Here is a 26023-nt window from a genome sequence, read left to right as displayed (position 1 = left end):
TGTTCAAAGAGGGAAAAATACAGAGGTAGAATGTTTTAAAACTACAATGAATTTAGTTATTAGACTAATACTAACAGTCAAATAGAGTTGTGGTTTTTCACATATATTCCTTGATTTCTCCTAACCTCTAAAGAAAAGAAACAAATAATTGGGGAAAAATGTGATCTTCCTATATACACACAAAAGTGCTTAAGGCCAGTGATCCTGAAAGGGTAAATTAACAGGACATAAGAAAAAAATGAATCCTAGCAGGCTGAATCTAGCCAGGCATTATAATCCATCACTGGTCCCTAAAGGGCACTAATGATATGTAAATGTGTGAATGAGAAAACACATTCTAGGCTGTTGATAAACTTGATAGGATAATCAGCACATGCTGACAGACTAATGAAACTGATGAACTGATAGGGCAGCTTATCTCCTAGGCCATTTTTTTCTTGTCAAATAGAGGCTAATCAAAATGTATTAGGAATTAAAGCAAATACTCAAGGGAGTTAACCCATTTGATTAGGAGGTGAACTCACTCTCGGAGAAAATTTTAGTTTCCTGGAGAACTCAAACTCTAAAACGTGATCAGCAGATAAAACTAAACAAAGGTGGCCACCATAGCTAAAGAAGGTATTCGGAATTTAAAATTATATTTAGATTATTCTATCAAAAATTATAAGGTTGAATTTTTCAGAGTCTGGGCAAACAAATAACTTCCTTAATAATGGAAAAGCAAAGGACAAAGCGATAACCCCTGGGGACACACTTATCTTTTGCTGCCTGTGTGTGCTCTGCAGCTGTGCACCCACAGGAGAGACAGATCCCAAGGTACCAGCTGGATTTTCCAATTTATTTACATAAAATAATTGAATGAATTTTTCTGAAATCATTAACTATAGTGAACACCACTTCCCATTAACAATAAAGATACCACATGCAGTCTTTGCCAAGAATCTCATTGTCGATGCTAATTTAAAGAGAGATATACTGATTGATAACTGGGGAAAATGGAAATGAAGTCTTCCTTAGCAAAAAAAAAAAAAAGGAATAAAATCATAAGCTAAAACCACTGTGCCTTTATAGACAAAACCAGAGAAAGCAATTCTTTTAGTATTTATTTTATCATGAAAAATATACAGCAGTAAAATAGGAAAATTAATTCAACCAATAAAACCCACATATTCCAGGCACACCCAGTATGGATATTCAGCCATGTGGATAAATTGATGGTGAAATGCTAGGTAGTAAAAGTTAATTGTTATAATTCATAGATGTTTATGGGAAAACTACATTTAATGAAGGTAGAGTTTACCTTTTAGTAATTAGACCAAAGAGGAAAAGCAAATAACTAAAAACAGCCCAGTGTCTTCTGTAATATGAGCACTAAAGTGCCCTACTGCTACAAAGGGAAACAAGGAAAGGGATTCCCGAGAACATGAAGAGAATTTGTTTAACATTTTCCAAATAATGAGTTTTTATTTACTGATCCATGACCCACTCTATCTCTGAGTGATTTCTAAATTTTCTATTACTTACAAATATTCTTGCCAGGTGCCTGGGATAGTATGCAATTTTTTTGTATATCTGATCAAGCCATACAGCTCTGGCCATCATATAGTCTAACCACACTTTATTTGCTAGAGTGAGGTCCGAAAATATCAAACAATATAAGCAGGTTTAAATGAAAAGGAGAACTTTGAGTTTCAAATTTGTGCTCTGAAGAAAAAGACATATTTGTTTGAAGGACAAAAGCAATCCCTTTCCTCCATTAGCTGGAAACAGCAACATTAACCAATCAGCAGGTCGTTTTAAGAGTAAGGGATTTTTGAGAGATCCAAGATGGCTGGACAGGGCTAGGACCTGCCGATTTTGACCACGGAAAGATAACAGGAGACAAGGAGAATAACTGCTTTCCTAGGGGACACTTGGAGAGAAGTCTGCAGCAGAAAACCTCCAGAAAGAAGAGAGGCGCCACTGAGCACCAGGGACTGTATCATCATAACAGCAGCAATGGGTCACCACCACAGACAACCACAGCAGGTGGCTGGAGGGGACGCCATCTTTTTGGAGTGAGGTGAAAAGAACCTGTGGCAGGTGTGCTACTGATAATATAACCTGAGAGAGAACCTCGAGGTACCTCGGGCCTGAGGTGCTCCTAGGGGGCAGGGGACACACTTAACCTCGTGGAGGGAGAGCACATTGCTTTCCTCCCCAATCCCCACCAAGTGGCCAGCGGGGAGGAAGCACCTACTGAATACCGTGAAGAGAGGCTGCTGCAGCCTGCACACAAAGAGGAGCCTTAATTGGAAGGACAAATTTGCAGTCCCCACTGACTTTGAGTCTGACTGGTGGGGGGTGCGGTGCCCACTTAAGCTGGTAGAATGTTCCCTTCCCCCTCACCATTATGGCACCTGGATTCAACTTGCCACGGTGACCACTAAGTGACCTCTGTGAACACTAGGAATGCTGCAGCTCTCTCCATGGATGGAGAGGCTTATAGGGCCAAGAGTGGATCCTCTGCTTTCTATGATTTGTAGGAGCCTTGTACCCTGTGACTGTGGGAATGCTGTGACTATGTAACAGGGCATGGGGTATGGCTGGGTCTTTGAGCCATCACTTTAGAGGCGAAGAGTGGGTCATAAAAGAGTGTTGGCACTGACACAAGGAGCAAACAGGTCCTTTGTGTGGCTCATGCACCTGAGTGGGTGTGGTGTGTAGGCACTGTTGGCTCGCCCTGAGCAGGTGGTTCATCCTGGCAGAAAGGAAAAGAGGCTGTGAACATGCTAGCTGATGTGATTATACCCTGCCCCACTGCTGCGGATACTTGAAATCTACCACACACAATTTGGGTGTCACTCTGGACCCTTCCCTAACCCCACCCAGGACACTCTGGGTACCTGCTGAAGGAGCAGAAACTCGGCTAAACTGTAGAGACATACTTACAAGATAAAAACCTTCAGAAGTGAAAACCAACAAGTGTTTCCACAGGTGTCAAAAAATCAATGTAGAAGAACAAGAAACATGACCACCCCCAAGGTAAACAAGAACACTTCAATATATTAGAATGTGAAGACGAGGAGATTGATGAAATGCCTGAAAAAGAATTCAAATGAATGATCATAAGATTCCTAAAAAACAAGTAAAAGCAATTACAGGAGCTAAAGAAATCCATATATGATATAGAGGAGAAATCTCTCCAGGAGATAGAGATACTGAAGGGAAATCAAACTGTAATATTAGAAATAACTAATTCAATATACCAAAAAAAAATAGTGAAAAGCCTTGACAATATACTCAGTGAGACAGAAGAAAGAATATCTGAGCAGAAGACAAATCTTTGAAAATATATTTCAGTCCAAACAACAACAAAAAAATTCAAAAAACTTAAAGAACTGCCCAAGATTTATGGAATACTATCAAAAACCAAACATATGTGTACTAGAAGTTCCTCAAAGTGTGGAATAGCAGATGGATTAGAAGATCTATTCAGAAAAATAGTAACAGAAAGTTTCCTAATTTAAAGATGGGTACAGACATCTAAGTACAGGAAGCACAAAGAACTCCTAACACATATGACCAGAAATAATCTTCACCATGGCATATTATACTCAAAATTTCAAAAGTAAAACATAAAGAAAAGATCCTAAAATGTGAATGAGAAAAAAAATAGATTATCTTCAAAGAATTTCCAATTAAATTAACAGCTGATTTCTCATCAGAAACCTGACAGGCTAGCAGAAAATAGTCATAGTATTAAAAAGAAAAACAAAACAAAACAAAACAAAACAAAAAAACTACCAATCTAGAATACTGTACCCAGCGAAGCTTTCATTTATACATGAAGGCGAAACAGAGACCTTCCAAAACAAATGAAAATTGAAAGAATTTGTCACTGATCATCCAGCCATAAAATGATACTTAAGGATGTGCTATATACAGAAACAGAGAAAGATAGCCACAAAAGAATGTCAAGCCAGAAAATCTCCTATTAAAAGTACATAGCACTCTGGCCTCAGAATTAGCCCTTAAGGCATTCAAATCTGGCTGAAGAGCCCATGAGAGTATTTCAGGCATGGAAAGCCAAGACACTCTGGCAAAAACAAACAAACAAACAAACAAACAAAAAAAAACAAAACAAAAAACAAAAAACCTAAATGAAAGATCTCTGCGAGTGAGATGACAGTAGAAAGAACTGGCCATCAAAGAAGGAGATACCTTTCTCTGAAGGGAGGAGACAACTTCCACTTTGACTATGACCTTGTCTAAATAAGATCAGAGTTGGCGAACTCAAAAGGCTTGGCAACTCAAAAGTAGCCTTGGCAACTCATGACAAGAGCCTAGGGAGATTATTGATGCCATAAACAAGAGTGTCAATTGTTAAGTCAACAACAAGAGTCACTGTGTACTTACTCCTCATATAGGATCTCTGTCCTTAATGTGTTGTCCAATGTGAATTAATGCTATAACTAGTACTCAAACAGTATTTTACACTTTGTGTTTCAGTGTGGGTGCAAACTGTTGAAATCTTTACTTAATATATAGTAAACTGATCTTCTGTATATAAAGATAATTGAAAATGAATCTTTATGTGAATGGAATGGGAGAGGGAGCGGGAGATGGGAGGGTTGCGGGTGGGAGGGAAGTTATGGGGGGAAAATCCATTGTAATCCATAAGCTGTACTTTGGAAATTTATATTTATTAAATAAAAGTTTAAAAAAAGTACAAAGTAAATCCAAAACAAACAATAGGAATGTTTATGAAAAAATGACAGGCCAAGTCATTACTCATAGTAACCTTGGATGCAAATGGCCCAAATTCTCCAATTAAAAGATACAGACTTACTGAATAAAGAACAAGACATCTGTTTGCTGCCTGCAAGAAACATACCTCACCAACAATGATACACACAGAATGAAAGTGAATGGATGGAAAAGATCTCTATGTTAATAAAAATCAAAAATGAGAAGGAGTAGCCATCTGAACATCAGACAAAATAGATTAAAAAACTATTAAAAGAGACAAAGGACATTATGTAAGGATTAATGGATCAATTCAACAGGAATATGTAACTATGGTAAAAATATATGCACCCAATGATAGAACCTGGGTATATAAAACAAAAGTTAATGGATCTAAAGGGAGGCATTGGCTCTAATACAGTAATAATGGTGGACTTCAAAACACTCCACTTTCATGAATGAACAGATAAACTAGAGAGAAAGTTAACAGAGAAAGCACTACGCATCAAATGGATCTAACTGGTATCTACTGAACATTCCATCCCACAGCTATAGAATACACATTCTTCTCATTGGTGCATGGGTCTTTCTCTAGGACAGACCACATGTTAGGCCATAAAGCAAGTCTAAACAAATTTTAAAAATTTGAAATCATACTATATCATTTTTGACAACAGAATGAAGCTGTAAATTAACAAATTATGAAATTCTAGAAAACATGTGAACAGAGACTTAACAACATGCACCTGAATGAACAGTAAGTCACAGAAGAAATAAAAAGGTAAATGAAAACATTCCTGGAAAACAATGAAAATGACAATACAGCATCTCATAACTTATAAACAGCAAAAGTAGTATTAAGAGGAAGTTTAGGAGCTGGTGCTGTGGCATAGCAGGTAAAGCCACTGCCTGCAGTGTCAGCATCCCATATGGGCGCTGGTTCAAGTCCCAGCTGCTCCACTCCAAATCTAGCTGTCTGCAATGGCCTTGGAAAGCAGTGGAAGATGGCCCAAGTCCTTGGGCCCCTGTACCCATGTGAGAGACTCAGAAGAAGCTCCAGGCTCCTGGCTTCCAATCAGTGCAGCTCTGGCTATTGTGGCCAATTGGGGAATGAACCAACAGACGTAAGATCTCTCTCCCACTCCCTCTCTCTCACTCTCCCTCTGCTTCTTATTCCCTCTCTGTGCCACTTTGACTTTCAAATAAATAAATCTTTTAAAAAAAGAGGGACGTTTATAGAAATTAATGCCTACATCAAGAAATTGGAAGTCATCAAATAAATGACCTAACAGTGCATCTAAAGGACCCAGAAAAACAAGAACAAATCAAACCCCAAATGAGTAGGAAGAAAGAAATAAAATTCAAGAATAAATAGACCTTTCAAGCTAAAGGAATCCTAAGCAATACAAATAAAGCTGGAAGCATCACAATATCAGATTTCTAAACATAGTACAAGGGGGTTAGAATCAAAAAAATCTTGGTAGTGGCACAAGAATAGACACATGTTGTGGTGTAGCAGGTAAAGCTGCTGCCTGTGGTGCCAATATCCCAGACAGGCACCAGTTCGAGTCCCAGCTGCTTCACTTCTGATCCAGCTTCCTGCTAATGAGCCTGGGAATGCAATGGAAGGTGACCCAAGAGCCACCTGGCTCCTGGCCTCGGGCTGGCCCAAACGGGATCATAGTGGCCATTTTGGGGAATCAACCATTGTATGGAAATCTCTCTCTCTCTCTAACTCTGCCTTTCAAATACATAAAAAAATAAACCTTTAAAGACAGAGAAAAGACATGGGGACCAATGAAACCGATTAGAGACCCCAGAAATTAATCCATATATCTACAATCAACTGATCTTTGACAAACGAGCTAAAATCACACCCTGAAGAAAGGATGGTCTCTTCACAGTGTGGGGAAAATGGGATCTCTGCATGCTGAAGCATGAAAGAAGACCCTACCATACACCCTGTACAAAAGTCAACTCACAACCAATCAGGGATCTAAATCTAAGACCTGAAATGGTCAAACTACTAGAGGAAAGCATAGGGCAACACCACAAGACATTGACAAAGGCAAAGACGTTTTGGGTAAGTCCCTAGAAGCACAAGTGATAAAGACAAAAATACACAAATGGCATTCTAAAAAGCTAAGGAGCTTCTGCACAGCACAAAAAACACTCAACACAGAGGCAATGGACAGAAAGGGAGAAAATATTTGCAAACTATACATCTGATAAAGAATTAACATCCATAATATTTAAGAAGCTCAAGAAACACAACAGCAAAACAATTTAGTTAAGTAATAGACAAATGACATGCACAGGCATTTTTCGAAAGATGAAAGACAAATGGCCAACAGACAAATGCAAAGATGCTCAAAATCACTAGCCATTAGAGAAATGCAAAGCAAAACCACAATAAAATTTCACCTCACCCCAGTTAAATTGGCAACATCCCAAAATCAAATAACGGGGCTGGTGCTGTGGCTCAGCGGGTTAATGCCCTGGCCTGAAGCACTGGTATCCCATATGGGCACCGGTACTAGTCTCGGCTGCTCCCCTTCCAATCCAGCTCTCTGCTGTGGCCTGAGAAAGCAGTAGAAGATGGCCCAAGCCCTTGGGCCCCTGCACCCACGACGGAGACCCGGAAGAAGCTCCTGGCTCATGGCTTTGGATTGGCACAGCTCTGGCCATTGCGGCCATCTGGGGAGTGAACCATTGGATGGAAGACCTCTCTTTCTCTCCGCTTCTCCTCTCTCTGTGTAACTCTTTCAAATAAATAAATAAATCTTTTAAAAAAATCAAATAACAACAAATGCTGGTGATGATGTGTGAAAAACATATCCTAACACATGGTTAGTTGGAATATAAACTAGTACAGCCATTGTGAAAGAAAGTATGGAGGTTCTTTGGAAATATGAAAATAGACCTACCATATGACCCAGCCATCCCAACCTGGGAATTAACCCAAAGGAAATGAAATCAGCATATTGAAGTGTTTTTCATACCCCCATGTCTATAGCAGCTCAATTCACAGTAGTTAAGACATGGAGTCACCACAGATGCCCATCAAGGATTACTGGATAGAGAAATTGTGGTTTATGCATGATGGAATGCTACTTGGACATAAAAAAGAACAAAATTGACGCAAATGTCTTTGACAACAAAATTGATGCAATTGGAGACCATTATTCTTATTGAAATAAGCCAGTTCCCAAAAGACAAACATATTTTCCTTGATTTATGGTAACTAATAAACAAAGCACAAAAAAAGCAATGTATGTGAGCAAAATTGAAAAAATGTTGGTCATTTTTTTCCAAGTGTCCCAACCTCGAAAGGCAGGATTCAGCTGTGTTCACCTCTAAACAAATGTAGTACCAATCTCCTACAAGACAGTCAGTGGTTACTGACATGTAGGTACTTTATTAGAATTTATTTTTAAAGATTTATTTATTTGAAGGGCAGAGTTACAGAAAGGAGGAGCCAGAGAGAGATCTTCCATCCTCTGGTTCACTCCCCAGATGGCCACAACAGCGGGCTGGGCGAGGTTGAAGTCAGGAGTCAGGAATTTCTGGGTCTTCCACATGGGTGCAGGGGCCCAAGAACCTGGGCCATTTTTCACTGCTTGCTTTCTTTAGCACATTAGCACGGAGCTGGATCAACAGTGAAGCAGCTGGGACTCGAACCAGCACCCATAACGGATGCCAGCATCACAGGCAGCAGCTTTACCCACTGTGCTACCATGTCAGCCCCATTTTAACAGAATTTGTTGTTCATGACCTCCTGTACTTAACAAAACTCCATGCCCCAGATTCATGTACTTTCTGACTGGTATGTTTGAAAGAATTATCCAACAAAGAGAGAGGAATCTTGGGGTCACCACTTGCAATACGAGCACCCTACAGAGCACCAGTCAAGTCCTGGCTGCTCCACTTCCTCTCTAGCTCTCTGTTAATGTTCCTGGAAATGTCACAGAAGATGGCCTATGCTACCCATCTAGGAGATATATGAAGTTCCAGGCTCTAGTACCAGCTGGGGTCAAGGTATCGTGGCCAGTTGGGTAAACCAGTGGATGGAAGATCTCTCTCTCTCTCTTTCTCTCTCTCTGTAACCCTGCCTTTCAAATAAATAAGCAAAATCTTTAAAAAAGGAATCACTGTATTATAAGCATATTTACAGATTTCAGTCTTGTTTTTAGACTAAAAGACTACTCTGAAAACACTAAAATTCAATTTATCAATGAAAACAAAAGCTGGCTGCTTTTTCTCATCTTTTATATGCATCAATATTCACAACTTTCAAAGCATGTTTAATTTTGATAATCTTCTGATTAAGAGACTAACCCGTTCAAAATTGGCATGAATTTGCTACATTAAATAGAACAAATGCGTAATTTATTCATCTGTAAACATAATCACAAAATCACACATACATATACAATGCTACTTTTTCTCTCTAGAGTCCAGCTAATACTCAATTCATCCAAATGATTTTCAGAACCCCCTGCAATCATTATGGGACCTGACCAATGTGTTAGGAGAGTACATTAATTCACCCACATCAGAACGAACATGCTCTCGCAGATTTCATGGTGACACTGATGGGTGAATAAGTTTTCTTTGTGAGTGTTAATACTATGATTCATTGTAAGTGCACAGGTTTAAATGTGTCAACAGGTCACTAAAATATCAATTACAATACCAGTGTTTTACTTACCCATCATGTTGTATAAGCTCTGAGGGGCAAACTGTCTTGGCATTTTCTGAATAGCCTCCTTGTATACACTCAGGGCCTCCTAATTGAAAAAACAAAACCAAGAGATAAATCATCACTAAAGCACAGGCATATCTGATAAAAATAAGTTATTAACATTCTTCAAAGTTAAAAGCATTCATTCCTATCTAAATGGTTCAATAGAGGGACATAATTGGACTGTCCCTTTGATGGTACCCTATCTCAATTTCACATCTGAAAACACTCCATTCACTCAGTGAAGAATGAAAATTAAATTTTATATTTAATTTTATTAAATATATAACAGGGAATCAAATGCTAGCGGTTCTCCTTTATTATGAATTTTCTACTTCACATGTTATTTAATAAAAAGCTAAAAAAATCATATTTGCAAGTTACCCGAAGTCCATAGTTACTTTAAGCCAGACAACTTACAAGGATTTAAATACAACCTAATAAATAAGTATCCCAGATATCAAGGCACACTGAAATCATTAAATGCAATTATTTCAAAAGTTGTATCCTCATCTCCATACTTCAGTCTCAAAATACTGTTTAAGTATTTGAGGGGGTATGGATCAGGTTAAAGGAGAGAGGGGGTCGTGGTGGGCAACTGGCAACACACACAACAGAAACAAGGGGAGGACGAGGCTGGGTCACCTACTTAGGGTACAATACTTTTCCTTTCTAATTTTTTAATTTCACTCTAGCTCTAAGAAGAATTAAAAGAAATGGTAAGATTTACATTCAATCACATTTTTAAAATACTTAAGAGGCAGAGAGACAGGAAGAGACAGAGAGACAGAGTTCCCATCCACTGGTTCATTCTGCAAATGCTTACAACGGTTAGTCCAGGAGGCTTCTCCTGCACCAGGAACTGAGCACTCAGTCTGGGTCTCCTAACTGTGTGAGACCTACTTAAGTCATCACACCTGCTTCCCATGTTATATAATAGCAGGAAACTGGAATCAAAAACCAAGACTGAACCCGGCACCCCATTATTGAACACGAGTATGCTAACTGTCCTCTAAACCACTAGACTAAAGGCCCGCTCACAGATCACTTCAATGAGGACAAACAACATATTTTAAAAAAGAAAATCAGACCCTGCGAGCGGGTGCACTGTGGTGGCTGAGCCCCCAGGTCCAGGTTCAGCTTCTTGTTAATGGGCACCAGATGATGGCTCATGTACTCGAGTTCCCGCCTCCATGTTGGAGACGGCCTGAGTTCTAGGCTCCTGGCTTCTGCCTATCAGGGCCCTGGCTTCTGTGGGCATTGGGGGAATGAATCAGAGAGCAAAGATCCCTCTCTGTCTCTATATCCCACTCCACCTCTGCCTCTCTGCCTTTCAAATAAAATGAAAATAGGCCGGCGCTGCGGCTCACTAGGCTAATCCTCCACCTAACGGCGCCGGCACACTGGGTTCTAGTCCCGGTCAGGGCGCCGGATTCTGTCCTGGTTGCCCCTCTTCCAGGCCAGCTCTCTGCTGTGGCCAGGGAGCGCAGTGGAGGATGGCCCAAGTCCTTGGGCCCTGCACCCCATGGGAGACCAGGAGAAGCACCTGGCTCCTGCCTTCGGATCAGCGCAGTGCGCTGACCACGGCGGCCATTGGAGAGTGAACCAACGGCAAAGGAAGACCTTTCTCTCTGTCTCTCTCTCTCACTGTCCACTCTGCCCGTAAAAACAAACAAAACCAAACAAAAAAAATAATAAAATGAAAATGAATAAAATTATATAAAAAAGAAAACCCTGGATCGAGTTCAACAATTCTGTAGTTAGCGTCTTGGAGCATGAAATCAAAGGAATCCTGAGCAAATCAGCTGAGAAACAATGCACGTTACTTCTCTTTCCTGAATATTCACCAGCCTTCTGGATATATTATAATTGCTCTGAGAACTTCACACATAAAACAAACCTGTCAAAGTTTTATGGAGCGGAAGTTTTATCAAATAACTTGTTATCACAGATCACAAAACCCTTTTATCACAAACATATATTAGTTTCTCAAAGAACAGACAGCAGGGGGCCCTGCAAGGATGCTGTGGGTTAGAGAACACGAAGCTGGATTGGAACAGGGGGGAAACGAAAGGTAGCAGGGACCAGGCCAGACCTCATAGCGTCCCTGCTCATGATAGAGCTTGCCCAGGTTGTACAGACAGCTGGTCACAGAGCTCTTGTGTGCATGGGGGTCCTTCAGGTTTTCGTCTGGGATCTCAGAACACTTGAAGAACGTGCGCCGGGCTTCTTCTGTCTTCCCTTGGTTCATTAGAATAATGCCCGTGTTTAAATAGGCAGCTGGGGGGGGGGGGAAGGAGTGAAAACAGAAGTGTGAGAAGGTGATATACACGGTGGAAAAAATCAAATCGTTTTGGCTGCATTTAGCTCCTAAGAATTATTCATGATTTTCAAAGAAAACCAAGAATAAAATTGCATGGAACAAATACTTACGGGAGCAAGAATGGTAATGGGAACTGCAGATATTGTCAAAAAATATATGAAATGTCTCTGCCCTCAAGGAACTCCAAATACTTTTGAGGTTAAAAATCTAGTTGCATAAAATTTATAACTACTGTAATATGTTTTAAAATGATAAATAGCCATCAAAATGATAAAAATCTAGAGAAATATGGTTGTTAGAGGTTCATAACTTGAGAAGCAAATATTCAGAAATCTAAACACACAATGTTTTCTCTGGGAGGCTAGAAGTCACAAAGACAATTTTCATGAATGGAAAGAGGCTTTAAAAAAATGATTATTACTTACAAGCCAGGGTGGGCCTGCTCCCAATGGCCAATTTGTAATAATGCAGGGCTTCTGCAAATCTGCTGTTCTCCTGTAGTAGTAACCCTCTGCAGGGGGAAAACAGAAATTTGGAGACAGGATTGCATTACTATACATAAAACCACAAATTTTTATTTTATATTCCAAAAGTAAAATATGTTTAGAAGCACAAAAAAAAGGCTGAACCGGTACTATAAAAATAAATTCTAAATAGAAGGCAGGGATTCCTCAGGAGAGAACACCATGCTGTAGGTATTCATGTTGCATTAGAAAGTATTAAGAGGCAGTTTCAAAAAGCCTGCCAGCATCACTGAACTTGGGCCTTTCTGCTTTGCCTTTTCGGTCCCCACTAGAATTACTAACAGCTTAAATTTGTTCATAAGGTATACACAATATCTCATCGTTTGAGAAAGGAAGCTTGTCTAAGATGGTAATGTATCTATATGGGAATAGGAGATGCCTCTCTCTCCCATTAGCAGTGCGCTATTTGGGAAACACTGGTCCACAACCACATGACATTCAAAGGTAGTCTAGGTCAACAGCAAAAAGAGTCCCAATCTTCCCAGGCACCATAAGGGCATAAAGGGGAAACGACTAAAGGCTGCCCACGTTGCTTTGCCTTGCTAGTTGGATTTCGTCTAGCACACTGTGCACAGCTCATTCAGTTCACCGCTCTGAAACACACCCACTCTACAGCCCCTAAGACTCCACGAGTCTCCCCAGGAGGCTCTTTAAGTGGTGGTCACATGTAATTAGCCAGCTGCTTCAGGCTCCGCCCTGCTGACCTAAATGGAACTAAAATACAATCATGTTTTTGCAGATGAGGTGACAGAGAATTGAACTAAGTTCACAAAGCACTCAGACAGCACTTTTGAGCCCATGCCCATTACCTTGTAATCAGTAAGTATCTTTAAGACATTAGCCACAGCTATGGGCTTGAGTACTGCCGCTGTCATCACAAACTGCAGTATCAACTTGGCAGCTGCCGAGGCCTTTGAAAGACTGGTCACAGGGAATGTGCAAAAAGAGAAGGCAACTGATCAACACTTACTTTACAGAGCATTTCAAAATACTCTGCTTATTATTTCATTGAAGAGAATCATTTTGAAACTAACAAGTGTTTGCTGTTTTCCTTAGCACATGTGAACTTCATTATTTCTAATATTAACAAAAAATTCATTTGAAAAGATTAAAGAATTCCCAAACCCATAAAGATCACTGTGATGTACACATAGACATGCTCTTATATAAAATGATCTTGAACAACACTTGGCTCATGAAATGGATAAGGGTGTGTGGTTCAGTGTGCTTTGCAGGTTCGGAGAACAAGGGAGAAAGAAGCTTCCTCCTGGGTTCTAGAGTGCATGAAAACTGTCTTTAAAGGTGGGTAAAACGGATCAAGCTATCATTTTCAACATGAATAAGCCACATTCTTTAGAATCAATTGACTGATAGATACAATGCTTCCCAGTTAATGAAGCTCTTATGCGTTATCTCATTTGCGAAACTCGTCTACAACCTTCATTGTCTTGTTTCACTTTTCTTTCACTTTCAGATAAAAGGGCCCTTCTTAGATGTAAGGTTGCACCAGAAGAGAAATACTACCTGGGTATGCAATTTTATTATTTCGATCTTTCTTAGAAATTAAAAATCTTAAAATAGACCCCATCTGCCTATCTTCATGATCTTTCCCCATTACATTTTTCTTTCCCTCTTAAGATTACAAACATGTCCATGAAGCTCTTTACAAATAGCAGAAGAAAATAGCCCTAAAATAGTTCTTCATTCCTGGTTCCACCTATACTTTTTATGACTGTTTTTTCCATTCAAAGTCAGATTTTCTTTAAGGATGATCTATGCTGCATATGTCCCATCTCCAAATCCGGTTCAACCCTAAATCTAATTTAGGCTCTATTCCCAGAATCCCCAATACATCATATCAAATGTCTACTAATTCTCAAACCCTCAAAATAGTGTCCTTATGTGAACCACCCACTTAACCATAGCACTAGAGACTTGAGTCCATCTTCCTTCCTGAAATTCTTTATTTTGTTGGCTTCGGAAAAACAAGTCTCCCCTAATTCTCTTCCACTCAGGGGATCATCCTCTGCAGGATAAAGCAAAAAGCGCCTGTTGATTGACACTGCTTTTCAAGTTAGTATCTCATATTATTTTGCCTTTGTCTCTTCTCTCGATAAACAGTTTCCACATGACATCATGCATAAACGTGACTCATGTATATGCCGGATGCTCTCAATTCTGAAGCAAGGATCTCCCTCCTGACACCCAGATCTGTTCTGAACAGCTGTCTGAGCTCTGCAACCAGGGCCTCACCGGAATTTCAAATTCAGTGCATATGAAAATTGAAAACATTTTCTTCTACTCAAAACCAAATAAACATAGATACAATAGACCAAAGAAAAAATATCCTTAGTGATTAAGGCCATTGTTTGCTCCAGTTGCAAAAATCAGAAACCCGATTCGCATTCTTGATTCTTCACTGGCCCTCACAATTCCGTGTTCTGTGACATGAGCAAAGTCCAGAGTCCACAGATTCTTATTTCCTAAGGCTCTTTATGCCCTGCCCCCAAGGTTCATCTTCATGACTTTGTCAGAGCCCTTTTTATCTTTTCTGTCACCTCAATAACTGCAATAGCCTGCTAATTAGTCCCCACATAATTATCTTTCTAAAGGGCAAATTTGCTATTAGGCAGGCCGCAATGAACATGGAAGGGAATGAGCACTTTGACAATGTGCCTAAAGCCCATAAACCTTGAAAATTGATGTCCTTGGCCTCCTGGGATGCCTAATGCTAGCATATTATATTCCTGTCATTTTCTAATTCATAAAATATACAAAGAGGAGAAAATGACAAATAGTATGAGAACCACACCCAGGCAATCCTGCACAGCCAGCCTTATTCTTTGGGGGATCCTCATCACAGACACACATGCAGCCAGGTAGCAGGCAAGTTTCCAGGCTGACATATAACATAGCTCTTAGAATCTCAAACTGACCCTCTCTCTATCATCTTAGTAAAGTCAGCAAGAGTGTGAATCCATCCAACTTAAGACAGCTGCTTCGACAGATTTCTCATGGGTTAAAGGAGTTCAATGAGCACCAACCACACTCTAGTACCAATGCTGCAAACATGAGTAAGTCACACATGTGCTTACCTATGGAAGCACAACCTACAGGGGGAGACAATAGTGGAAATGAATAGCATGGAAAATTACTACACCAGAGGGCACAAGACCAGTATCACCACAGGAATGGATTCCAGAATGTGTCAAGAGTCCACAGGACAATGGGAGACAGTTGACAGTATGCAGTAGTGAACAGTGCTGCCTACATTCCCACATTACACAGCAAGGAGAGGCTCAGAGAACAAACAGTTGACTCTAGGCTATACAGTTACTAAGAGGCAAAGCCAGCAATGCAACAGTTTCTTTGATACTAAATCCTAATCTCATTCTATGAAGGAAAAAAAGAGGAAAGAGGCAAAAATAATTCATTTTAGGATGAATGCATACAAGGTTATGCCTCTCTTTGCACTCAATCTCTCCAGATTTTGTAACATTATCTTGCATTGATATGCTGAAAAGGCATCAAGTGCCACTTTGGGAAAACAGGGAAAATGTGGGTACATTCTACTACAGTTATGACCAGGCTCTGGTTACTGCCATTTCCTACAATTATAGGACCCCTTCTTTATTTTACTGAATATATGGTGGATGGATAGAAATACTTCACATTGCAATAATTACAATAATAGCAGCTATACTTAGCACTTACGATATGTCAAGTACTTTATATAACTCAGGTAATTTTACTCAAAAAATAATACTAGCTCTGTTTTAGACTTGATCTTAGCCAAAAGGCTGAGAAGCGATGTAGCTTTATTTTATAAATGATGAACTTTTTGAGGCAAAATAAATATATGAAAGGTCACACAACTAATAGTAAGTGTGTCAAAGTTCAAGCCCAGCATTCTGGCTCTAAATGGAGACCTATGTTTCAATATATGATTCATATCAAAGGCTTTTTCAGGTTTATTTTAATCAAAGATGGAGTTTGTTTACATACCTATCATGTCAATAAAATCTGGTTTCTATGTAAATTAAAACCAAAACCAGATTTTAATATATCAAGCCAGAATCTGATTATAAAAATTTTATCTATATTATGTTAAGGAAATCAGTTCATGCCATATATCCATGTGAATTTGAAGGGCCTTTGGGGGAGAAATCAAAAAAAAATTTACTGATTTTTAACTTTTAAATGGTAGAGTTGGCTTTATAAATCTGTGCATACAGGGATAAATTATAACATTTTTAAAAAGCAAATACTTTGCTCCCCACATTACATTTCCAAGGACTTATCTTTTTGAAAAAGTTAATGAAATTAAATGGCCACTTATATAGACTATCAACTGGGGAAAGAAAAAAAAAAAAAGCTAAGTATTTGTCTTAGTCAAAGCAAGAAAATTTATCCAGACATATAAGCTACCACTATTCATTTTAACACCTGAATTCCAGTGGATCACTTTACTTAAAGAAAAAAATAATGTTCTGCTTTGAATCCTTGTAGTGTGGTTTTTTTTTCTGATTTTGATAAGAAGTTCTAGGAATTACCATTACATGCACAGAATTTCTATTCCCTGTTACACTTTTGCCCATCTTTTCCCCAGTCTCCCCTAACAACCCTGTGTTTGTCTAAAATACCGTTTTTTTAAAAATCACAATAATCAGGACACTTGATTAATGGAAACCAGTCAACCCATGGTAACAGTGGATTGGATAAGAGTTGAATTCAAACATTAAATGTAAATAGGCACACAAATCCCTAGCTGATTCTAAACATGACAGAGACAGAAGGGAAACATTTATTTAGCACAGTGATTCTCAACTATGGGTGTCTTTTTCCACCCAGGGGATATTTGGCAAAGTCCAGAGTCATTTATCGTTGTCACAACGAGGGGATGCTACTCGAGTCTGGTCAGTGGAGGCCACAGATGCTGATAAACATTTCACAAGGTACGCAGCAACACTCCACAGCAAGGAACAACACAGCCTCAGATGCCAACAGTACTGAAGCTGAGAAACCACTTAGCATTTCCTGGTAACAAAGTACAACACATTTTTTTTTTTAAGAAATTAAGGTCTTCATATTTCTGCCAACCACAAATATGAAATACCCAGAAAATATGGAATTGGAGACTAAATTAAAAGGATTACTTTTCAAAAAATGTATCAGTTATTTTTATTGTTTTCATAAGAAAGGCAAAAAGCAAAAAGGAAATTTTCTAAATTTTAAAAAGCATGTGTTGGCCGGTGCCGTGGCTCAATAGGCTGATCCTCCACCTAGCGGCGCCGGCACACCGGGTTCTAGTCCCGGCCGGGGCACCAGATTCTGTCCCGGTTGCCCCTCTTCCAGGCCAGCTCTCTGCTATTGCCCGGGAGTGCAGTGGAGGATGGCCCAAGTGCTTGGGCCCTGCACCCGCATGGGAGACCAGGAGAAGTACCTGGCTCCTGGCTTCAGATCAGCGCGATGGGCTGGCCTCGGTGACCATTGGAGGGTGAACCAACGGCAAAAGGAAAACCTTTCTCTCTGTCTCTCTCTCTCACACTATCCACTCTGCCTGTCAAAAAAAAAAAAAAAAAAAAAAAAAAAAAAAAAAAAAAAGCATGTGTTATGTCATAACAGGTTCAACTGCCAATTGGGTCATCCACATCTCACACTGGAGAGCCTGATTCGAGTCCTAGCTCCTCCACTTCTGATCCAGCATCCTGCTATAAGGCCTGAAAGACAGCACATGACAACCCAATTAACTGCATTTCTGCCACCCAAGTAGGAAACATGGAGAGAGTTCCTGGCCCCTCGCTTTGGCCTGATAAAATTAAAAAGCAAAAGCATACCTCTTGCATCTCTACCAATTATCAGTACACATTTGTAGTAAGATTGCCTCCAGACAATTGTCAGATCATTCTACGATGTATAAATACATCACAAAATTATATTGTACTCCCTTATCACATGAAAGTTTATGGAAAATGCACATTACCTCTTAGGGAACTTTTGAAATACCTTCCTATATGCAATTAATGTGATAACTCAGTTTCCAAGGGGAATTTAGTTCAAGACTCCCATTGATATCAAAATCTGAGAATGGAAATCGGCATTTGGTCTACTGGTTGGGATGCGGATTAGAAAGACCTCATCCCACGTCATAGTGCCTGAGTTCCGATCCTGGCTCTACCTCTTCATTCCAACTTCCCGCTAATGCAGACTCTGGGAGGCAGTGGGAGACAGCTCCAGCAGTTGCATATCTGAAACCCATGTGAGAGACTTAGATTCAGTTCTCAGCTCCTGGGTTCAGCCTGGCCCATCCCCAGCTGGTGCAAATATTTAGGAACTGAATCAGTGTATGGAAGCTCACTACCTCTCAAATAATAAAACAAAAACTAATCTTTGGATGCTCAAATTCCTCTACAAAAATGGTATATTATTTGCATATAATCTCTGTATACCCTCCTGTACACAGTACTTTGAATCACCTTCAGGTTACAAATATCTAATGTAATGCAAATGCTACAAAAGTAGTTATTATTCTGTGATCTTTGGGGAAAAATATGTCTTTGCATGTTCAGTTACAGATGTCATATTTTGTCAAATGTTTCTGATCCATGGTTGGTTGAATCCTTGGATGCAGAACCCACAGAAACAATATGCCAACTAAAAATAAAACAAGAAAAATCCAAATCTGCACCTAGAGTTAATTGTTCCTCTGGTTATAACAACGGTTTTTAAAAATGGTTAAAATCTGAGATGCCTAAAAGTTGCTATAAATAAAGCACATCTACTATGTTGATGTCCCCATCAAACTCAGGGGAACCAGGATGCTGGCACACAGTCAAGAATGTTCAAAACCTTCAAGACAGGTTTCTCTCTTTTTATTTCATTAAAGAGCAATTTGTGGTGATACTACAAAACCTTAAACACTGACAATAAAATTTCTAAACAATTAATATCTAATTTTTGAATGAATTTTCTCTGGTGAAGCCAGAAAGAAAACCCATTATGACCCTGTGTAAAGTTTTCCATGATCAAGTATAAAACATTTGGGGAGGGGCTGGCACTGTGGCCTAGTGGGTAAAGCCATCATCTGCAGTGCCGGCATCCCATATGGACGCCGGTTCAAGTCCTGGCTACTCCACTTCCGATCCATCTCTCTGCTATGCCCTGGGAAAGCAGTAGAAGATGGCCCAAATCCTTGGGCCCCTGCACCCGTGTGGGAGACCCAGAGGAGGCTCCTGGCTTCAGATCGACACAGCTCTGGCTGCTGTGGCCATCTGGGGAGTGAACCAGCGGATGGAAGACCTTTCTCTCTCTCTCTGCCTCTCCTTCTCTCTCTGTGTAACTCTGACTTTCAAGCAAATAAATCAATTAAAAAAAAATTGGGGGGAACTACAAAAAGGACACATCTTCCCAAGAGGATAGGTCAGGTGAGAGTCAGAAAGCACAAGAAACAAACGACAAAGGCAAGAATGAAGAGAACAGATCAAACTGTGCCATGGAAACTCTAAAGGTACAAAATACAGCAAATAATCGTTACAATAGCAATGATTGGTTTCTCAGAAATTGAGCAAGCATTGGGGAAATTGACAAACTAAGCCTACAGTATTATTAAAAATGGTTTCAGTAATTAATAGCATTGTTCTACTCAAGGCAAAAAGCACTCAGCAATCAAAATAAATCAGGTAACAGCATTTACAGGCGCTAAAGAATATTTTACAATCCCTAATGCTCAATTATAAAGAAAAATATCATGTTCATCTCGAATATATTTATAAATATTATTTCATCTGATTAACCTTTAATACATATGGGAACTTAAAATTGATTTTTTTGCCTCAGAGAAGAAACTTAACATTTAGATGTTTTCTTTGTATTTCAGGTATTTATGCATTTTAAATTTCCCAATTAGTTCACTTAGTTGGAGTCATATTTGAACTTTGCATTACAAATTTGCTGATCAAATTTGCTAATTTGCCTAATGACTCTAATAATGAGATTTTATATAACTTAATTGTAAAATGGGATTACTGATGCATGTCCTCTGCTGTTTTCAAGATTTATGCTTAACCTTGGACAGTGTTCATAATATGACATTTGGAAAATAAGTCTTTAATCTCTATTCTCAAACAGAAGTTTTAATTAATAGCATGGCACACTCACAAAAGAGAAATGATCACTAATCAATACCAGACAACATGTGAATGACCACTCTAGCAGGAAATGGAATAAAATATAGTGCCCCTATAAAGATATATACACTATAAGGCCTGGTGCCGCAACCTAACATGCAACAGCCATGGAATTAGGTATTGAACATATAAAAATGACCATGACCAATCATACAACCAGGTGTGGTCACGTGATTCAAATCTGTCCCGTGACCCAAATCTGTGCACTCTAGGAAATGTCCTTTAAGAGAAGGGAGTCTGTCTGCCCTTCCCTTTCCTCTTTTCTGATGGCTTAGAAATGGAGGTCCTGAGCTGAAGGTGGCAAAGGCAAACTCAAGTGAGACCAATAAACAGCCCTGTGTGCAATTCTCCTGCCAACCGGGACTGCATACCTCCGGACCTCTTTTTAGAAGACAGAACTGTTACTAGTTTAAGCTGCTATTATTTTGGATTTCCAATCACTTGTCAACCAACTTATCCCCAAATTACAAAATGCCATATGCATTTTAAACCTATATGAAGCATACAACATGTAACATCAAGTATATGTAACATTTATGCAAATATTACCAAAAAATCTCTTAAATTACATTTGAATGACTATAAAGTACGAATTGCCAGGTTCTCAGTGATAACTGGAATAGGCAACTCCCAAATATAAAAGTTGGAATATTTAATTAAAAGTCTGTAATTTAAGACTATAATACTTGCATGAAATTAGAACACTTACATTAAGCTACTAGACATCAGAGTGGTCAGAGTTATCGCTCTTTGCCCAAAAGAGTAATGACACTAGTATATTTTTTTAAAAGCATGCTAATTAATCCTCTGAATACCCAAATAAGAGAAAGAAGGAAACTCGCAAGAATTGCCAAGTGGAACAGAAATAGGTAGAGCTTTCATCTCAAGGAAAAAAAAAAAAAAAAAAAAAAAAAACACCTCTGTGAAATAGAAGTGATTAAATTTGAGCTCCAAGGGAGATACAAGAGACAAAGCTGTGTTTGCTGGTCTCATAGGGCACCTCTGTGGTTTTCAGGTCTTCCTAGGATAACAGACTTTGTGTTGGAGGGTCAAGCCAAAGAATTCTCCCTATTCATTGTTTTTTTTTTCCTCAAATCATATGCTCTATTTCTTTCCCTTTCTATTTCTTATACTGTTTTAAACACTAGTCAAAATGACACTTCCACAAAGACCACTTTGGGCAGAAAAACACTAATATGAGACATGAATGCACATGACTGACTTTTTATTTAACACGTTAACCTCAACTCATTAAAATAATACTTAAAACACTTGCTAGGAAAAGTATAATTTAATCACATACTCAATACTACTGCAGGTGTTATACATGATTACCGAATACCAAATGTTCTGAGCAAAATTAAAAGATGAACCCCCCCCCCCTTTTTTTGGACAGGCAGGGTGGACAGTGAGAGAGAGAGACAGAGAGAAAGGTCTTCCTTTGCCGTTGGTTCACCCTCCAATGGCTGCTGCGGCCGGCGCACCATGCTGATCTGAAGCCAGGAGCCAGGTGCTTCTCCTGGTCTCCCATGGGGTGCAGGGCCCAAGCACTTGGGCCATCCTCCACTGCATTCCTGGGCCACAGCAGAGAGCTGGCCTGGAAGAGGGGCAACCGGGACAGAATCCGGCGCCCCAACCGGGACTAGAACCCAGTGTGCTGGTGCCGCTAGGTGGAGGATCAGCCTATTGAGCCGCGGCACCGGCTCAGATGAACCCTTCTTAAAAAGGTTAAATTTCACTGTCAAGGGCAATGAGAAGTTGTTTCCCATCTCCGGGCTTTCATTGCCCAAAGAATGGAAACCAAAAGATGAAGAGCCACATCACCACTTGCCAAGAAGCAGACAGATGCAAGCCTATGGTTTCAGTAGATAGCTCCCCGAAGCTGCAAACAGTTTGATACCGTGTCACTTGAGTCACGTAACTGCCGACTAGGTTGCAGAAAATACAGTTAAGTCTCTCTCTGGTACCTTTCTTTTGAAACAGACTTATTCATTTGTTCTGAATTGGATTTTGTTTAGACTTTGACGACTAAAAAAATGCAGCAATACCAGCCTTTTACATAAAGCAAGTTTTTAAAAATTCCGACCTGTCAAATATGAAGCAGTAGGCATCTGGACAACAAGGCATATTTTACCTTTCAAAAATCTTATCAGTGAATATTACAGGAAAAAAGAACAAGTTGTAGTCTTTCAAAAAATAAAAAAAATGAACTTTTTCCTTAAAGTCTAAAGAAAGAAGCATGTCTCTCACCATAGCATCATGTCTTTAAAAATCTGTGAAGCATTCATTAAATGGAATGTGCATTACAAAGAAGCTTCTCCTGAGGTTGAACTCAGACCATGGAACTTAAATAAGCCTTTAGATTCTGTATTAGTCCATATTTATTCTTTGATGGGATCTGAGTAAGATTCCTTATGGTTAATATCTTATGGAATTCTCACAATGACTCCAAAAAGTTAGCGCCCTTATTTTAACTTGAGCCCAAGAATGCTCTGGTTAAAGTGACTTAAGTTCATGAGGCAAATTATTATTGGCTCTAAGATTCAGAGAAATATGTTATAGATTAACATATGCATAATGTGCTTTATATCTACCTTCTGAATACATAATTAAGGCTAAATTTTCCTTTGGGTGTCAAAAAATAATAATAGGTGTGAATATATTCTAGTTAAAAAAAAGTACTTAAAACAAGTAAGTACTTCTTTTGGCTTCCATTAGAGCAAGTTTTTTTATTTTTTGATATACTAGCAGCAATAGAAAATGTTATAACTCTTTTGTATTAGAAGAGATATGAAAATGTGGGGAAACATGGTAACAGAGCTGGCAACACTCAAGGTGAGATTCAAATTCAGAACCATCAGGCCTGAAATCTCACAGTCTTTCTACTATTCCACATTGTTTCAGTGGGAGTGTGTCTGTTCTTAGTGATGATAAACTGCCCTGTCTCTGTAGCTCATATGCCCACTGTTTTTTTATTATCTCAATCAACAAACTTCTGTTTCCTAATTTAGACATGTCCTTCCCAATATATAAACATCTTGGATTAGCTTTAAGTGTGGGTAAACTGAAGCCCCCAATGCTAATCCTACTCTATTTCAGCAAGAAATAGATAACTGATACACTCATCAAGGGGTTTCCTTGGATTACTTTGAATCCACATTTCATGGAAATGTTCTTCAGTGAGTGTAAGCATAGCCTACAAAGGGAAAACCAGGCAAGGTGTAGAAATAGAACATAGTTAACAAGCTCTTCAGTCTTTAGTGTTATATAACAAATTTCTAGGCATTACATTCTTCTTTCTTCCTATAACAATAACATAATCCAATTTTATAGATGGGAGATACAGATTTGGCAAGTTGCCCGAGGACTCTCCCTGGAAAATTTGGAGTCCATGTCTCTTTAATGGCAAAGCCTATGTTCTGAAGTATTTTGCTTAGCTGTCTCCAAACATAAAAGGTGTCTAAGAATTACATTTTAAATAAAGTATTTTTTTTTTGGAAGAGTTACATGAAGATGGAGGCAAGGAAGAGAGAGAGAGAGAGAGAGAGAGAGAGAGAGAGAATATCTCCCATCTGCTAGTTCACTCCCCAGATAGTCCACAATGGCCAGGGGCCAAGTTGAAGCCAAGAGCTTCATCCGGGTCTCCCACATAGCTGGCAGGGAACCAAACACTTGGGCCATCTTCTGGTACTTTCCCTAGGCCATTAGCAGCAAACTGTATCGGAAGTGGAGCAGCTGGGACTGGAACTGATACCCAAATGGGATGCTGGCATCACAGGTGGTGGCTTTAGCCACTATGCCACATTGCCAGCCCGGAATTACAGGTTTTTAAAAAATAAACTTCTTGATTTCCTTTCCCTCATGAAAACAAATACCATTCTAGGAAGCCTGCATAACTTGCCTGGGATCACAAATCTCTTTCAAAGAATCCCTCCACCCTGTAAGATAATGTGGTGATTTAAAACAAACAACACTGGGGTGGGTGTTTGGCACAGATGTTAAGATATCACAGACTTGAGATGCACACAAGTCACATCAGAGTGCCTGGGTTGGAGTCCAAGCTCCATGCCTGATTCTAGCTTCCTCCTAACACTCACCCTCAGAGGCAACAGGTAATAGATCAAGTGTTGGGTTCCTGCCAACCATATGGCGCACCCAGAATGGATTCTGGCTTTGGCCTCGTCCATCATTGGCTGTTGCAGGCAGCTAGGGAATAACTCGGGGGATAGGAAGGACCACCTCTCTTTGTCTCTACCTTTTCAAACAAATAATAGTAAACAAATAAGATGGAAATGCATCTAACACAGATTAAAGCACCAACCACCAATGATTTAATTGAAGCCTACCTTGGTATTTTCCTTGACATTTATAGGGGCTATCTGGCATGGATGTCTAATCGTTATGCACTTTCCTGGAGGAGAAACACTCATCAGTTGCATGGTGTGCAATCAGTGGAAGACACCCATGCCAAAGACTGACCTACTCAATAACACTCCACATAAGGAGACGGATTCATTTAGTCCATCATTGAAAATATATCTTGAAAATGTCATTATAGCTATTTAATGAATAACAGAAAAGAGAAGTTATTTTAGAAGTAGTCATAAAGTTAGTAAAAGATACTATGATACAGTATAAGACCCTGTGGAAATCTGTTTTAAGAAGATGTAACTTAAACTAGTTTGTTCAGGCAGGGGAAAAAGAAAACTAACATTTGTGAATTCCACAGGAATCAACACACTCAAAAAATATTAGAAAAAAAAGTTCAGGGCCTGATTCCATCACAGATACGGTTATAATTTGGGTTAGAGATGTCCCCATGGACATGCAGTGATTTAGTGCGATGTACTCAAGTTAAACATAAATGTTCAACAAAGTGGGTGTTTTCTTTGTCCCTTAACAGCAGTGGTCTAACAAAAGTCTGCTGTTGAAGCAATAAATTATGAAAGGAGAAAAGGTATCATGTATCTCACGGACCAGCAGGAATAGGTGTTAGGTCATACAGGCAGTCTCTAAGTTAAGAACAAGTAAGATGAGTTTCAAAAGTGAAAATTTGAGTCTATCTTTTTGTTTTTTTGGCTCAGTGTAGATTTTTTGAACTTGAAAATAGTTCACTAACCAATGTGAACAGAAAGCAAGCACCATTTCTAATAGCATTTCCAACATGGCGATTTCATCTTGGTGTATGGAAGGAATAATCCTTCGATGCAGTTAGGGGTTAAGGACAACCGGGATCATTCATGGGCACAACCTAGAGGCCACAGTGGTGGGAGCAGGAGGCACAACAGTCGCGAAGGCCGGAGAAAGCAAAGCTGGGAGGTGTGGGTAGAATGACAGGAGGTTGAGGATTAAGGAGGCAAATGAAGACAATGTATGAATCCTTTCAGCAATACTCGCCTTTCTTCCCTTTCCTCTTACCCCACTCTCATGTCTTATAAAAGGACTGACTGTCTCTGAGAGCCCTCTCGGCCCTAGGTGCTTTCTTTGACACTTTTTAAGAGAACTGGCCGACTTATCT

At 39.5% G+C, this 26023-nt stretch overlaps 1 protein-coding gene across 17 annotated transcripts in view; it reads right to left on the bottom strand.

The window, feature by feature from the left end:
• The window catches only part of TMTC2 (transmembrane O-mannosyltransferase targeting cadherins 2), a 447603-nt gene that overhangs the window by 163193 nt on the left and 258387 nt on the right, over positions 1-26023 (bottom strand). For all 17 annotated transcript variants that reach the window (XM_002711368.6, XM_089307532.1, XM_017342005.4 and 14 more), the window contains 3 exons: positions 12221-12306; positions 11568-11752; positions 9440-9518 (listed from right to left, as the gene is read on the bottom strand). In XM_002711368.6, the coding sequence (XP_002711414.1) occupies positions 9440-9518; positions 11568-11752; positions 12221-12306 (350 nt within the window). The remainder of the gene's footprint in view (positions 1-9439; positions 9519-11567; positions 11753-12220; positions 12307-26023) is intronic.

This window comes from Oryctolagus cuniculus, chromosome 11 (genome assembly GCF_051225735.1).
Source record: "Oryctolagus cuniculus isolate XC-2025 breed Fujian yellow rabbit chromosome 11, ASM5122573v1, whole genome shotgun sequence".
NCBI classification, from domain to species: domain Eukaryota; kingdom Metazoa; phylum Chordata; class Mammalia; order Lagomorpha; family Leporidae; genus Oryctolagus; species Oryctolagus cuniculus.
Note: the sequence above shows the minus strand (reverse complement) of the source record. Positions and strands in the feature narration are given on the sequence as shown.